Raw genomic sequence first — 13,431 nt, forward strand, 5'->3', positions numbered from 1 at the left:
CGCCCCCTGGGAAACAGTACTTAAGATGAGACTCCATTTTGCGAGCACACTTCTCATGGAGGCTGCCATTGTTCACTGCTTATTGATTACTGACCTAACTTTCGTGTCGTAATTGAGAGTGCCTCAGCCAGAGATCATATAGTCATCTAATAACAATTTAAGTACTTATTTTAAATTAATTAACTAGTGCTTAAATGTCACTCAGCGGGGTGCAGATCTCTAACTGAGATGTGGGAGATCCACAAAGTTTCCAGCGTTCCGGTCGACTACGTGTAACCAATGGCAGCTCCTCATTGACCGCATGGTTCGGTTGGAGCAGCAGTTGGATGCACTTAGGAGCATGCTGGTGGCAGAAAGCATCATAGATAGCAGTAATAGAGACATGGTCACACCCAAGGTGCAGGCAGACAGATGGGTGATCGCCAGTCAGTGCATGAATCCCCTGTAGCTGTCTAACTCTCTAACAGGTATACCAGGTTTTGGATACTGTTGAGGGGGAAGACTATCAGGAAAAAACAACAGCAACTGGAACAGTGGCACCACAACTGGCTCTGTTGCCCAGCAGGGGAGGGCAAAGTGCAGGAGTGTGATAGTTCTCCTGCACTGGGTAGGGTGTGGAGACAGTCTGGGTCATGTTGGCATCGAAAAGGAATGAAAAATTAAAATCGCTTATTGTCACAAGTAGGCTTCAAATGAAGTTACTGTGAAAAGCCCCTAATCGCCACATTCTGGCGCCTGTTCGGGGAGGCTGGTACGGGAATTGAACTGTGCTGCTGGCCTGCCTTGGTCTGCTTTCAAAGCCAGCGATTTAGCCCTGTGCTAAACCAGCCCCTTTCGGTATTGGGTCTTTGAAAAGACATTAAGGGAGATAGGTCTCCTGGACCAGATGGAATTTACCCCAGAGTACTGAGGGAAGCAAGGGAGGAAATTGCTGGGGCCTTAAGTGACATCTCTGTATCCTCATTGGCTACAGGTGAGATCCCAGAGGACTGGAGAATAACTAATGTGGTACCGCTGTTTAAGAAAGGTAGCAGTCAAAATCCAGGAAACTATAGGCCGGTAAGCCTCACATCGGTAGTAGGTAAATTATTGAAGAGAATTCTCAGGGACAGGATTTATACCATTTGGAAACAAATGGACTCATTAGCAATATCATGGTTTTGTGAAGGGGAGGTCATGCCTCACTAACTTCATCAAGTTTTTTGAGGTGACAAAGGTGATTGATATGGGGAGGTCGGTGGATGGTGTTTACATGGACTTCAGTAAAGCCTTTGACAAGGTGCCTCATGGCAGGCTGGTACAAAAGGTGAAGTCACACGGGATCAGAGGTGAGGTGGTAAGATGGATATAGAACTGGCTCAGTCACAGAAGGCAAAGGGTAGCAGTTTAATTCAGAAAAATGTGAGGTAATGCATTTTGGTAGGTTTAACATAGAGTGGAAATGTATTGTAAATGGCAGAACTCTTAGGAATGTAGAAAGAGAGATTTGGGAGTGCAAGTCCACAGATCTTTGAAAGTGGCAACACAAGTGGACAAGATAGTCAAGAAAGCTACGGAATGTTTGCTTTCATTGGATGGGGCATTGAGTATAAAAACTGGCAAGTTATGCTACAGTTGTATGGAACCTTGGTCAGGCCACACTTGGAATATTGCGCACAATTTTGGTCGCCACACTACCAGAAGGATGTAGAGGCTTTGGAGGAGGTGTTGAGGAGGTTTACCAGGATGTTGCCTGGTCTGGAGGGTGTTAGCTATGCGGAGAGGCAGCACGGTAGCATAGTGGTTAGCACAGTTGTTTCACAGTTCCAGGTTCCTCAGGTTCGATTCCCGGCTTGGGTCACTGTCTGTGTGGAGTCTGCACGTTCTCCCCGTGTGTGCATGGGTTTCCTCCAGTTGCTCCGATTTCTTCCCACAGTCTAAAGATGTGCAGGTTAGGTGGATTGGCCATTCTAAATTACCCTTAGTATCCAAAAAGGTTAGGTTGGGTTATGGGGATAAAGGGGATAGGGTGGAGGCGCGGGGCGTAAGTAGGGTGCCCTTTCCAAGGGCCAGTGCAGACGCGTTGGGCTGAGTGGCCTCCTTCTGCACTGTAAATTCTATGAAATGGACTCATACTATTTTCATTATAAGGACGGAGGTTGAGAGGTGACCAGATAGAGATCTACAAGATAATGAGGGGCATGGAAAGAGTGGATGGGCAGGCACCCTTTCCCAGGGTGGAGGGGTTAGTCACTAGGGGACACAGGTTTAAGGTCCGTGCGGCAAAGTTTACAGGAGATGTGCGAGGCAGGTTTTCACAGAGGGTGGTGTGTGTGGAACGCATTGTCAATGGGAGGCTGTGGAAGCAGATACATTAAAGGCGTCCAAAAGGCACCTCAACTAATACATGGATAGACTGGGTATAGAGGGATATGGCACAAGGAAGTGCTGAGGGCTTTGGCCAAGGTTGGCATCATGACCGGTACAGGCTTGGAGGGCCTGTTCCTCTGCTGTATTATTATTGAGAAGAGGCCCTTCGGCCCATCGAATCTGCACATGAAAAACACTCGACATGCCCACCAAATCCCATTTGCCAGCACTTGGCCCATAGCCTTGAATGTTATAATGTGCCAAGTGCTCATCCAGGTACTTTTCAAAGGGTGTGAGGCAACCCGCTACCACCACCCTCCCAGGCAGTGCATTCCAGACCTCTGGGTAAAAACATTTTTCTTACAATAATTTTTATTGTTGTCACAAGTAGGCTTACATTAACACTGCAATGAAGTTACTGTGAAAATCCCCTCGTCGCCATACTCTGGCGTCTGTTCGGGAACACAGACGGAGAATTCAGAATGTCCAATTCACCTTACAAGCACGTCTTTCAGGAATTGTGGGAGGAAACCGGAGCACCCGGAGGAAACCCACGCAGACATGGGAAACACGTGCAAACTTGCACAGATAGTGAGCCAAGCGGGAATCGCACCTGGGACCCTGGTGCTGTAAAGCAACAGTTGCTACCGTGCTGCCCCAAATCTACCAAACCTCAAATCCCCTCTAAACCTCCTGCCCCCATATAGTCATCTATGTCATTTATATAAATGACAAACAATAGGGGACCCAGCCTGGCTCACTGTGGTAACATTGGCTTCCAGTCACTAAAGCAGCCATGTCATCAACCTCTGTCTCCTACAGCTAAGCCAATTTTGAATCCACCTTATTAAGTTACCCTATATCCCATGTGCATTTGTCTTCTTTGTAAGTCTCCCATGTGGGACATTGTCAAAGGCTTTGCTGAAATCCATGTAAACTACATCAATTGCACTACCCTCATCTACACACCTAGTTACATGCTCAAAAAATTCAAATCAACTTTGTTAGGTATGACCTCTCTCTGACAATTTAGCCTACAACTGACTCAATAGTATTACCCACTAAGCCACATCAATATGAAAGGAACTAGTAATGGATCATAGAATTCACAGTGCAGGAGGCCAGTCGGCCCATCGAGTCTACACCGGCCCTTGGAAAGAGCACCCCACTCAAGCCCAGACCTCCACCCAATCCCCTTAAGCTTTTGAAAAAAAAAATCTCATTATTTTGTAAATATTTTTTAAAATAGCAAAAGAAAAATAATTCATCCTTTATTAGTTAAAAGTACTTACCAGACTGGGGTCATAACCCAAGGAGAAGAGATAAGGCTTTTCCTGCAGTACAGCCTGTTGCCATTGAGGCTCTGACACCATACCAATGAACCAGTCTCTATCGTATTCTTCCAAATAATTCACCAACTCAACAAAATTTTCAACTGGACCTAGACTGGCTTTGTCAAACATCAGCTTGAAGGTATACCTATGTGAAGAAATGTTTCATCATGATCACTTTCTGCATTTCAATCAAGTAACCCCGCGTATCAAATTGCAGTTTCACAAATTAACCAACGATTTTCAGCAGTAGCTGCTCTTCTCGAAAAGCATCACATTTTAGTTACCTGAATGCCTTTAGTGCAAGTGTGAACAACTCTGGCTTTTGAGTCAACCAATCCAAACCCAAAGACCAGGGTATATCTCCAGAGTACACCTTGAAGACGTGATTGGGACTTGGGATTGTAGAGTCTGTTCCTAACATTACACCATAACAAGTCATCACCACCTGGGCATACATATCTCTCAAAGTCTCATCTCCTTTCACTTCAAAGATAATGGAAGGTTTTTCATCAGCATGGACAACATCCAAGAGAGTAAGAACAAATGAATACCAATCTTCAGGGAAGGACTTCAACAAATCTTGAAGCAGCAGAGAAGGGAAAGGTCCAGATCGCCAATTTTCTGGCACTTTTAGCTTATGTGAGTAAGGGGAACTGAAGACAACCAATGGGCCCATTTCATGGCTACCGGTTTCCATAAAACTTTCTCTTCCTTTGTCAGTGGCAGGAAGTCCATATGTGGGAGTTCTTTTTGGTAATTCTTCATCATTCATATCAGAAGATAATCTTTGTGTTTCAACACTCCCTGGAATAGATGTTATTATAGGTCGAGTAGTTATTTGTTGCACACCTGTGGTGCTTTTAACGATACTTATTCTAGTCTTTCTTCCAATGGACTCTAGTTCAAACATATCACCATCTGACCATTCATTAAATGTTTCTGAATTTATACTGGAGGAATCTTTGGGACTTATAGAAGATTCTGTTTGCACTGAAGTAATTGTATACTCATCTGACCAGGTTATATTCTGATGTAATGACTGGTTTTCTTGAAACTTTTCTGAAGTTTTTGACTTATTAGTATAATGTAGAAGTACCCAAATGAAAACTTTAGCAAAATCCTCTTTTAACTGTTTTAAATTTTCATGAGAGTCAATGATTCCTGTTAAAATATTCCGTGCATCAGAGTAGACTTCTATTGGGAGTACAGCACAGGGAGTCAAGGTGTTGCCAATATGCTGATTTATAGGGCAGGCTTTCGCTTGGTCATCTTGTTCAAAGGCCATTTCAAACACCTCATCCACTCGTCGAGCTTCAGCAGTGTGGCATGATGTTTCTTGGAGCTCTAAACCCTGACAATAAACAAAAGCAATTTCACATCAAATGTAAAAATCAATCCATCAAAATGACTAGCACTATTTGATTACAAATATTGCCAATCATGAAATCAGAATTCCAGTGAAGTATTATATTTTTGATTGGAAAATCATTCACATTACTCTTGGCTGACAGGACAGAATGAATATTACACCCAAGCCTCCACCAATGCCACCCATTTTTCTTCTCTGTGGCATGGGACTCCTGTTGCAAACTTCTATGTCATGAACTCTACTTACGTGGATTTCAGGATTTAACTGGGTAGATGGCAAATGCAGGCAACTCCCTTTTCATTTCAAAAGTAGGCTACTCCACTCATTTTTGGGGCCTGGGTTGAAACTCGCTGACAGACAAGCTGAAATTTTGCTCAAAAAAATTCAGCATCTTATGCACATTTGGGTAGACAATCCAACTCCTGCAAAATTGGCACATACATTGATAGGACAAGGAATATACCTTGGTCAAACAAACAGTGGCCTGTAGTCCAGGGGTATTATTGCCCCACCTTCTGGAGGGGCAGACTGAAGAAATTAAATGCAAATAAAGAACAGATATAGGAATTTACTGACTGAAGGTCGATTTAAAGTAATGAAAACTATGAATGTAAACATTCACAAAACAAAAAACAATTAAAGGTGGTCCATTAGGCAAAAACAAATACCTTGGGCAAGAGTTCGGACCAAGTGCGAACTCTATTTTATCAAAGTACTGTTTTTCTATCAGTGGTACTGATGGCAGCTGTGGAAAATTCTGCAGGTTTCAATGGGCGCATCCTCTAAACTGAAGGAAGTGTGGTAATAAGAATACTAGGTGAATGTATTAAAAAGATTGGTATGTGTACAAATAAATCAAAATGATTCCAGTAGCAATTTTAAAAAAAAAAAAGCTGGAGTAAGTAATTTGATCCTTGGTTTAACAGGATGGGAATTAATCTTCTACTTCAATGTCACCATTCCACATTGCCTCTATTTCCCTCAATCCACAAAGATCTATCCACCCCAGTCGGAAATATAATCAGTGATTGAACATCCACAGCTCTCTGGGTAAAGAATTCCAAAATTTGGCAACCCTTTCAGAGTGAAGAAAATTTCTTCTCATCACAGTCATAAATGACTGACACCTTATTCTGAGGTTGTGACACCTCCCCAAGTTATAGACACCCTATCAATGGGAAACAGTGTTCCAGAATCTACGCTGTCAAGTTTCGTAAGAATTGTTTTTTTTACATTTAGAGTACCCAATTATTTTTTTCCCCCAATTAAGGGGCAATTTAGTGTGGTCAATCCACCTAACTGCACATCTTTGGGTTGTTGGGTGAAACCCACATAGACACAGGCAGAATGTGCAAACTCCACTTGGACAGTGACCCGGAATCAAACCCAGGTCCACAGCACCTCTAAAAAGTTTATATGTTTCAATCCAATGCCTCTAATTTATTTAAACTCCAGGGAATTATATGCCCAGTCTACTCAATCTCTCCAGGAACCAGTCTAATGAACCTTTCTTGCAGTCCGTCTAAGAAAACTGTTTTCTTCCTTGGGTAAGGAGGCCAAAACTGCACAAACTGCTCCAGATGTGACCTCACCAAAGTCCCTCTATAAATGTAGCAAGATGCCTTTAATCTTATAGTCCAAACCGTTTGTTAAAAAAAATTGCTAACATATAATTTTCCTTCCTAATCGTTTGCTGAGCCTGCATTTTTACTTTGTTATTTGTGTATGTGGACACCCGGGTATCCCCAAAGGCAAGCATTTTACAGTTTCGCACCATTTAGAAAAAAATCTGCTGTGTTTTATTTTTCTACCCAAATGGATAACTTCATACTTTGCCACATTGTATCCATGTTCTTGTCCACTCACTCAAACTATCCATTTCCCTCCGCAGTTGGAGTTCTCCTCACTTACTTTTCGACCTAACTTTGTATCATCAGCAAGCTTGAATACATTGTTTTCAGTTCCTTTGTCCAAGTGATTATTATAGACTCTAAATGGCTGAAGCCCAAGTACCGATGCTTGCAGTACCCAGCTGGTTACAGATGCCAACCTGAAAATGCCCTGTTTATTTCTCCTGTTTCTGGTCCATCAACCAATCCTTAATCCATGCAAATATATTAACCCCAATCCCAGATCACAATCAATTTGGCTGGAGTTACTTTGCTCAGTGTAGTCTATAGGCCACTAATTATTGGGAGCAATGCAGTGGAACACGTCTGCAAGAAGACACAGAGATGCAAAACAGTTACAATGGAGGAATTTCAACTACCCAAATATAAACTGGGATAGCGGTAGTGGTAGAGTGAAAGGCAAAGATGCAAGAGTTCCTAGAGTGTGTTCAGGAGAATTTTCTACAGCAGTAGTGAGGTCTTACTTCAATTGTACAGAAGCTTGATTTGACTGCACCTGGAATAGTGTGTGTTGCTTTGGTCCCCTTGCCTCAAAAGATATCATGTTCTGGGGATGGCAATATTGTCTTATGGAGAGAGATTGGGCAAACTGCGCCGGTTTTCTCTCGAGTTTTGAAGAGTTAGAGGTGGTCTCATTGAAACCTATAAAATACTTAAAGACAGGATAGATGCAGGTAAGATATTTCCCTTGATTGAGGAGTCCAGAACCAGGGGGCGCAATTTCAAAATAAGGGGATGCCATTTAGAACAGAGAGAATTTTCTTTTTATGCAGAAGGTTGTGAATTCTCCACCCCAGAGGGCCATGGTAGCTTAGTCATTGGGTATGTTTAAGGCAGAGATTGATAGATTTCTGATTAAGATTTCTGATTGTTTGTGTAAAAGGAATTGAAGTGTCCAATCAGCCTTGGTCATATTGAATAGCGGAGCAGGCTCAATGGGCTGAAAGGTCTACTCCTGTTCCTAGTTTGCGTCCAATCCAACGAGAAAGGAAGCTAGACTTGGTTGGCCTTTGAAATGAGGTGGGCCAATTGGATCAAGTATCAATAGGAGAACATTTAGGAGACAGTGATCATTGTATCATAATGTTTAGGCTAACTATGGAAAAGGACAATGGACAATCCAGAGTAGGAATAATTAATTAGGGAAAAGTCAACTTCAATTGGGTAAGAACAGATCTGGGACAAATATACTGGAGTGATAGATTGGCAGGAAAACTGTAGCTGAACAATGGACTACCTTCAAAAGAAGAGATGGAACGGACAAAGTCAAGGTATAACAAGTCCGAGTTCCATGAATGGAATTTAAGATAAAGAGGAGAAAAAGTGTGCTTATGACCAGTGTTACGTAGAAAATATAACTGAGAACCCAGTCTGAATACAGGAGGTTCAGAGGAGATGTGAGAAAGGAAATAAGAGAAATAGAAAGGGTGTATGAAAAGAGATTGACAGCTAATATAAAATGGAATCCCAAAGTCTTCTGGAGGCACATAAATAGAAACGGGTGATAAAAAGATAAGTAGGGCCGATTAGGGAGAAAAAAGAGGATTTGCACATGGAGGCAGAGGCATGGGCAAGGAGTTAAATGAATACTTTGCATCGGTCTTCCCAAGCCTAAAGATGCTACCCAGGCCATTTTGAGAAAGGAGGTAAGTCAGGCATGTGAACAGTTTAAAATTAATAAGCAGGAAATATGGGAATGATTATCTGGCCTTAAGTTTGATAAGGCACCAGGACCAGATGAAATACTGAAGGAAGTGAGAAGGAAATTGCAATGGCACTGGCCCTAATTCTTAGACTCCGGGTGGTGCTAGAGGATTGGAGAACTGTAAACATTATGCCCTCGTTCAAGAAAAATGGGCACTGTATTTTAGAAAGGATGCAAACTCATTAGAGTGAAGAAGAGGTTTATGAAAATAGGTTCCAGGCAGTTCTGAAGATAGATTGAAGAAGTTGGGACTCTTCCTTGGAGAAAAGGCCGAGAGAAGATTTAATAGAAGTATTCAAAATCATGAGCGGCCAGGACACAGTAGACAAGGGAAAACTGTTCTCAATCGTGAAAGGATAGAGAACAAGAGAGCACAGATTTAAAGCACACTGGGCTAAATCGCTGGCTTTGAAAGCAGACCAAGGCAGGCCAGCAGCACGGTTCGATTCCCGTAACAGCCTCCCCGAACAGGCGCCGGAATGTGGCGACTAGGGGCTTTTCACAGTAACTTCATTGAAGCCTACTCGTGACAATAAGCGATTTTCATTTCATTTGGTAAAATCAGCAAAAGTGATGAGAGAAAAATACTTTATCGAGCATGTGGTTCCCATCTGGAATACACTGCCTGAAAATGTGGTGGGGGCAGAGTCAATCAAGGCATTCAAGAGAAAATTTGATAACTATTTGAAAGGTTGTGGGGATATGGTGGGATTAGAAAGGGCACCTGGGTGTCCTCAGGCTGGCATGGACAAAATGGGCTGAATGACCTTCTGTGCTGTAATTTTTCTATGGTTCTATGGCAGGAGAACGGCACTTGGTGAAATGCTCATTTGGAGGGGCTGATGCAGATGGGCCAAATGGCCTCCTTCTACGCTGTAACAGTTCTGTGTTAGTGATTACCAAACACTTTGGACTTAAAGACAAAAAGCTCATTAATTTTCCAATGTTTGGTACCAGCATAATGGATTATGAATTTCTGTGGAGCACCTGATGGTCAGTTGCTGTCAGTATATAAACAAATGAGGGAATAATGTATAAGATCCCATTCAGGATATTTCAACCATAACGATCACAATTGTGACTTTTGCTTAAAAAAGTTACCAAATTGTGATTTTTTTTCCTCTACAGTACAAACAATAAAATTTGGCAGTAACATTTTTATAACTTTATGGGACACAATAATTAATTCAAAAGGGCAGTTTGTAGTTGGCATGAATAACAAGACTGCTCAGATTATTTCTGCTCGACAAACAATTGTGGTCAGCCCGTTTTGAACTGTTGGCATATTTGCTAAAACTTTAATTTGAAATTGCCCAAACTCATTCCACATAAAGCTTTTGAAGTATAGCCAGAGAGGAGACCTTGAACCCATTAGTTTCAGCTAGATTTGAATCAAAATAAGACATCAAAATGTAACAATTAACACACAGTATCACCCAGCCCTACAATATTTTTCACTGGCAGATGGAGCCATCTTACCTTAACGCTAATACAGCAATAGCCAAAACCTCTTTCCAAAATCAAGACCCATATCAGTCGGTCTTGGAAGCGGCATAGGAAATGGGAGCCGGGTGAAGGGTTCCCTGAAAAAAAAATGTCAAAACAGTTAGCATATATACCAGAATTGTAAAGCAAGTTAAACATAATAAGTATAACGTATACTTGACAAATTCCACTGTATACTGTTTTAAAAAGGTAGCAAAGAAGCAATTTAGTAGTTTACATAATATACATATGTGTAAGAATATATGTATGTTTACATGTGGATTTGTTGTATTCCCTAAAAATTTAAAGATCTGACCATGCAGCTCCAGAATGTCTGGCTTCTGGCAACTTTTCACTAGAAGTGCAGTAGAAGAATTATACTTTAAAAAATTCACATTAAAAATGTTTAAATCTGAATCCTTAAATGGAGTTTACAAACAGCACAAACTTCCACTCGCTAACATAGATTTTTCTGAATATTTAAGCCATCATTAAAGGTTACCAAACATAGGTCACAGCCATTCATAAATAAAAGTCTTGAAAACAAAGCCAAAATATGCAATTTTTATAAATAGCATCCTCTTAATGTTAGAACATTAGATGGCAGGACAGGTGGAGAAAGCAGTTAATAAACATTTAGTATTCTAGGCTTTATTAATAGGGACAAAGGGCGGAATTCTCCGCTCCTGGGAAAAATCGGGAGGGCCGTCGTGAACTCAGCCGAGTTTCAAGACGGCCTCGGAGGCTGCTCCTCGCCCCCTATTCTCCCCTTCCGGCGGGGCTAGGAGCGGCGCTCCGTAACTCTCGGCCGCGGGGGCGTCGCGCCAAGAATGACGCGGCCGGCCCGCCTAATGATGTCAGCCGCGCATGCGCAGGCTGGCCGGCTCCAACCCGCCCATGCGCAGCTGATGCCATGACGCTGACGGCACGAACCCGCGCATGCGCGGTGGCCGTATTTCCCCTCAGCCGCCCCGCAAGACGTGGCGGCTTGATCTTGCGGGGCGGCGGAGGGGAAATAGTGTCCCCGATTTGGACGCTGGCCCAACGATCGGTGGGCACCGATCGCGGGCCTGTCCCCTCCCGAGCACATGCGTGGTGCTCTTTCCTTGCTAGGCCACCTACAAGCCCCAAACGAGCTTCTCACTCCCGTTTCACGACGGCAGCGACCAGGTGTGTTTGCCATCATCGGGAAACGGCCGCGAACGGCAGGCCGCTCGGCCCATCTGGGTCGGAGAATCGCTGGTCGCCGTGAAAAACAGCGTGCAGCGATTCTTCCGAGCCCGGAGGGGGGGGGGGGGGGGGGGGGGGGATCGCGGGGGGGGGCGTGAAATTTGTCGGGGGACCCTCCCGCGATTCTCTCACCCGGCGTGGGGAGCGGACAATCGCGCCCATAGAGTACAAGAGCAAGGAGGCTATGCTGAACTTACACAAGACACTAGGTAGACCTCAGCTATTGTGTACAATTCTGGGCACCACACTATGGGAAGGATGCGAACGGATTGGAGACAGTGAGGAAAAGGTTTACAGAAATGGTTCCAAGGACGAGAAACTTCAGTTATGAGGATAGATTGGAAGGGTTGGGATTGTTCTCCTTGGAGAAGGCTAACAGATTTGATAAAGAAATTCAAAATCATGAGGGGGCTGGACAAAGTAGATAGAGAAAAACTGTTTCCGCTTGTAAAAGGATCAAGAAGAGAGGGCACAGATTTAAAGTGGTTTGCAAAAAAAGCAAATATAATGCAAGAAAAACGTTTGCACACAGCGAGATGTTTGGGTCTGGAATGCACTGTCTGTAAGTGCGGTGGAGACAGATTCAATTGAGGCTTTCAAGATAGCATTAGACAATTACATATTGAAACAATGTGCAGGGGTACTGGGAAAAGGCAGTTGAATGGCATTGTCATAATGCTCGTTTGGAGAGCCGGTGCAGACATGAACCGCCAAATGGCCTCCGTGTACACTGTAACAATTCTGTGATTTCTGTACATATCTGAACTAATCCTTCCCATAGAGTTGTTTGGACAAGTTTTTCTTCCAAATGAAGTGAATAGAATCATGAAAGCATTCTTGAGGCGATTACAATTTTGAAATTCTAATGTTTTCATCCCAGTGAGAACATATTGCAGTAAAGTATTTCCAACTTGATGCATACTTTCATGTTTATAACCAGGCAATGGGGGGTCCAACAAGGGATGGTGCAGTGCTGGACCTAATTCTGGGGAATAAAGCCGGACAGGTGTTTGACGTGATGGTGGGGAGCATTATAGTGATAGTGACCACGATATCGTGCAATTTAAGTTTATGGACAAGGAAAGAGACAAGTTGCAAAAAAAGGTCTTGGATTGGGGGAGAAGACTTTAGAAAAATAAGGCAAGATATGGCCACAGTAGATTGGAACAAGTTGCTGGTGGGAAGATTTACAGAAGAGCAGTGGGGGAGGGGTTTCAAAGAGGAAATGGAGAGGATACAGGTCCAACTTGTTCGCTCCAGGATAATAGGAAGGAGTAACAAACCCAGAGAACCATGGATGACCAGAGATATTCAAGATACAAAGAGGAGAGGCTTTTAATAAGTACAAGGGGAGCAAATTAACAGAGGCATAGTGGAGTGCAGAAAGTGTAGGATGGAGCTTAAGAAAGCAATTAGAAGAGCAAAGAGGGGACATGAAAAATCTCTAGCTGGTTAAAGTAGGGAAAGTCCCAAGATATTCTACAAGTATATCAATGGGAAGAGAATAACTAGGGAAAAAGTAGGGACCAAGGGGGGAATCTGTGGGTGGAGCCAGAGGACATTGGTAGGGTGTTAAATGAATATTTCAAATGAAATGAAAAAAATGAAAATTGCTTATTGTCACGAGTAGGCTTCAATGAAGTTACTGTGAAAAGCTCCTAGTTGCCACATTCCGGCGCCTGTCCGGGATGGCTAGTACGGGAATCGAACCGTGCTGCTGGCCTGCTTGGTCTGCTTTAAAACCCAGCGATTTAGCCTGGTGAGCTAAACCAGCCCCTGTCTTTGCCCAAGATAATGAGGAGGCAGATATGGAACTTGGGGAGAGAGACTGTCAGGTTATTAAGCAAGTTGTCATAGGGAGGGACAAGATAGTGGAGGTGTTGGCAGGCTTAAAAGTGAAAAAATCTCCAGGTCCGGACAAATTGTGTCCCAGGTTGCTGTGGGAGGCGAGGAAGGAGATAGCAGGGGCCCTGATACAAATGTTTAATTCTTCTCTGGCCATGGGAGAGGTGCTAGAGGATTGGAGAACCGTGAATGTGGTTCCACTAT

At 43.2% G+C, this 13,431-nt stretch overlaps 2 protein-coding genes across 5 annotated transcripts in view; one reads left to right on the top strand and one right to left on the bottom strand.

Annotated features, from left to right (window-relative positions):
* dhrs7 (dehydrogenase/reductase (SDR family) member 7) overlaps positions 1 to 13,431 on the top strand; it is a 156,381-nt gene that overhangs the window by 73,710 nt on the left and 69,240 nt on the right. The gene's annotated exons all lie outside the window — the stretch shown is intronic.
* The window catches only part of pcnx4 (pecanex 4), a 72,714-nt gene that overhangs the window by 27,201 nt on the left and 32,082 nt on the right, over positions 1 to 13,431 (bottom strand). For all 3 annotated transcript variants that reach the window (XM_038775780.1, XM_038775789.1, XM_038775798.1), the window contains exons 8-10: positions 10,147 to 10,250; positions 3,968 to 5,034; positions 3,642 to 3,828 (exon numbers count right to left, since the gene is read on the bottom strand). In XM_038775780.1, coding sequence (XP_038631708.1) covers positions 3,642 to 3,828; positions 3,968 to 5,034; positions 10,147 to 10,250 — 1,358 coding nt within the window. The remainder of the gene's footprint in view (positions 1 to 3,641; positions 3,829 to 3,967; positions 5,035 to 10,146; positions 10,251 to 13,431) is intronic.

This window comes from Scyliorhinus canicula, chromosome 2 (assembly GCF_902713615.1).
Source record: "Scyliorhinus canicula chromosome 2, sScyCan1.1, whole genome shotgun sequence".
Taxonomy (NCBI): Eukaryota; Metazoa; Chordata; class Chondrichthyes; order Carcharhiniformes; family Scyliorhinidae; genus Scyliorhinus; species Scyliorhinus canicula.